General features: G+C 39.2%; 1 protein-coding gene across 1 annotated transcript in view; it reads left to right on the top strand.

Annotated features, from left to right (window-relative positions):
• Positions 1-1,200, top strand: part of hdac8 (histone deacetylase 8) — a 27,909-nt gene that overhangs the window by 4,533 nt on the left and 22,176 nt on the right. Inside the window, exons 5-7 of the mRNA XM_020623723.1 lie at positions 486-598; positions 799-876; positions 959-1,067. Of these exons, the coding sequence (XP_020479379.1) occupies positions 486-598; positions 799-876; positions 959-1,067 (300 nt within the window). The remainder of the gene's footprint in view (positions 1-485; positions 599-798; positions 877-958; positions 1,068-1,200) is intronic.

Raw genomic sequence — 1,200 nt, forward strand, 5'->3', positions numbered from 1 at the left:
TATATATACACATACTGTTTAGCAACTATATGCATTACCAAACACATGGAGGCATTTCTGTCATTGTATGTGTGTAATAGTAAAGTTATAATATACTGTATGTTTATAATTTCTGACAGCAGTCATGATGCTGGAACTCAATGTTATGTAAGTTGTTTTGTTTGTCAACACCAGGTCTAATTTATACATGACTAATTAATCCACGACAAACTATGAAGCGTGAGGAGCTTACATTAGATTTTGCTTGTACTCTACCTAAATAAAAACACAAGCTGTTTACTTGGATTTTTATTTTGTGAAGTGTTTGCCCATCTATCCAAAATAAATTCATAGTTTATCTGAGGTATTTAGCCATACAAACTTTTAAAAACCAAGTCTAGCCTGGTAACCTTATCAGTTGCATATCTTGGCCTGATGGGGGTGCTATAGGTAAAGGTCAGAATTTCAAAGCCTGATAATGTTACTTCCCTCTCTTTCTCTTCCAGGGACGAGGCATCAGGTTTCTGTTATGTGAACGATGCTGTGTTGGGAATCCTCAAACTTAGGGAGAAGTATGAGAGAGTCCTTTATGTGGATGTAGACCTGCATCACGGGGATGGTACGCATAAAATGTGAATGTAACAAATCATACAACTAATGCAGTCTGGCTCCCAGGCACTGTTTGATTAAATTAAGCTGTTTTTGACATATTTATTATCAGGAACCCCACCTTATTTGCCAGTAGGCATACATATTGAAAAGTATCATCATAAAGCATCTACATTTCACACTTTTTTTCCACCCCCTCTCTCTCTGCAGGTGTGGAAGATGCCTTTAGCTTTACATCCAAAGTCATGACCGTGTCTTTGCACAAGTTCTCTCCTGGATTCTTCCCAGGTCAGTCCAAGATGTTTAAGATATATGTTGTAATAATAAGGTATATTGCGAGAAAGTGTAAGATGTGTGTATCTTTATTTAGGTACGGGCGACCTGTGTGACACTGGGCTGGGTAAAGGCCGTTGGTACGCCGTGAATGTCCCGCTGGAGGATGGAATCAAGGATGACCGATACTACCAGCTTTTTACCAGGTACACACTGACATGCACAGAGTATTAGGAGTTTCCTGTGCAGGAACTTCTAAGATGTTTTCCTCAAAGGATCCCTGAGGAGAAATTTTGTTTTTCCTCCCACTGAGCATTTTACTCAAGGACACTTCAGCAG

Source organism: Monopterus albus, unplaced genomic scaffold (genome assembly GCF_001952655.1).
Source record: "Monopterus albus unplaced genomic scaffold, M_albus_1.0 scaffold308.1, whole genome shotgun sequence".
In the NCBI taxonomy this organism is placed as follows: domain Eukaryota; kingdom Metazoa; phylum Chordata; class Actinopteri; order Synbranchiformes; family Synbranchidae; genus Monopterus; species Monopterus albus.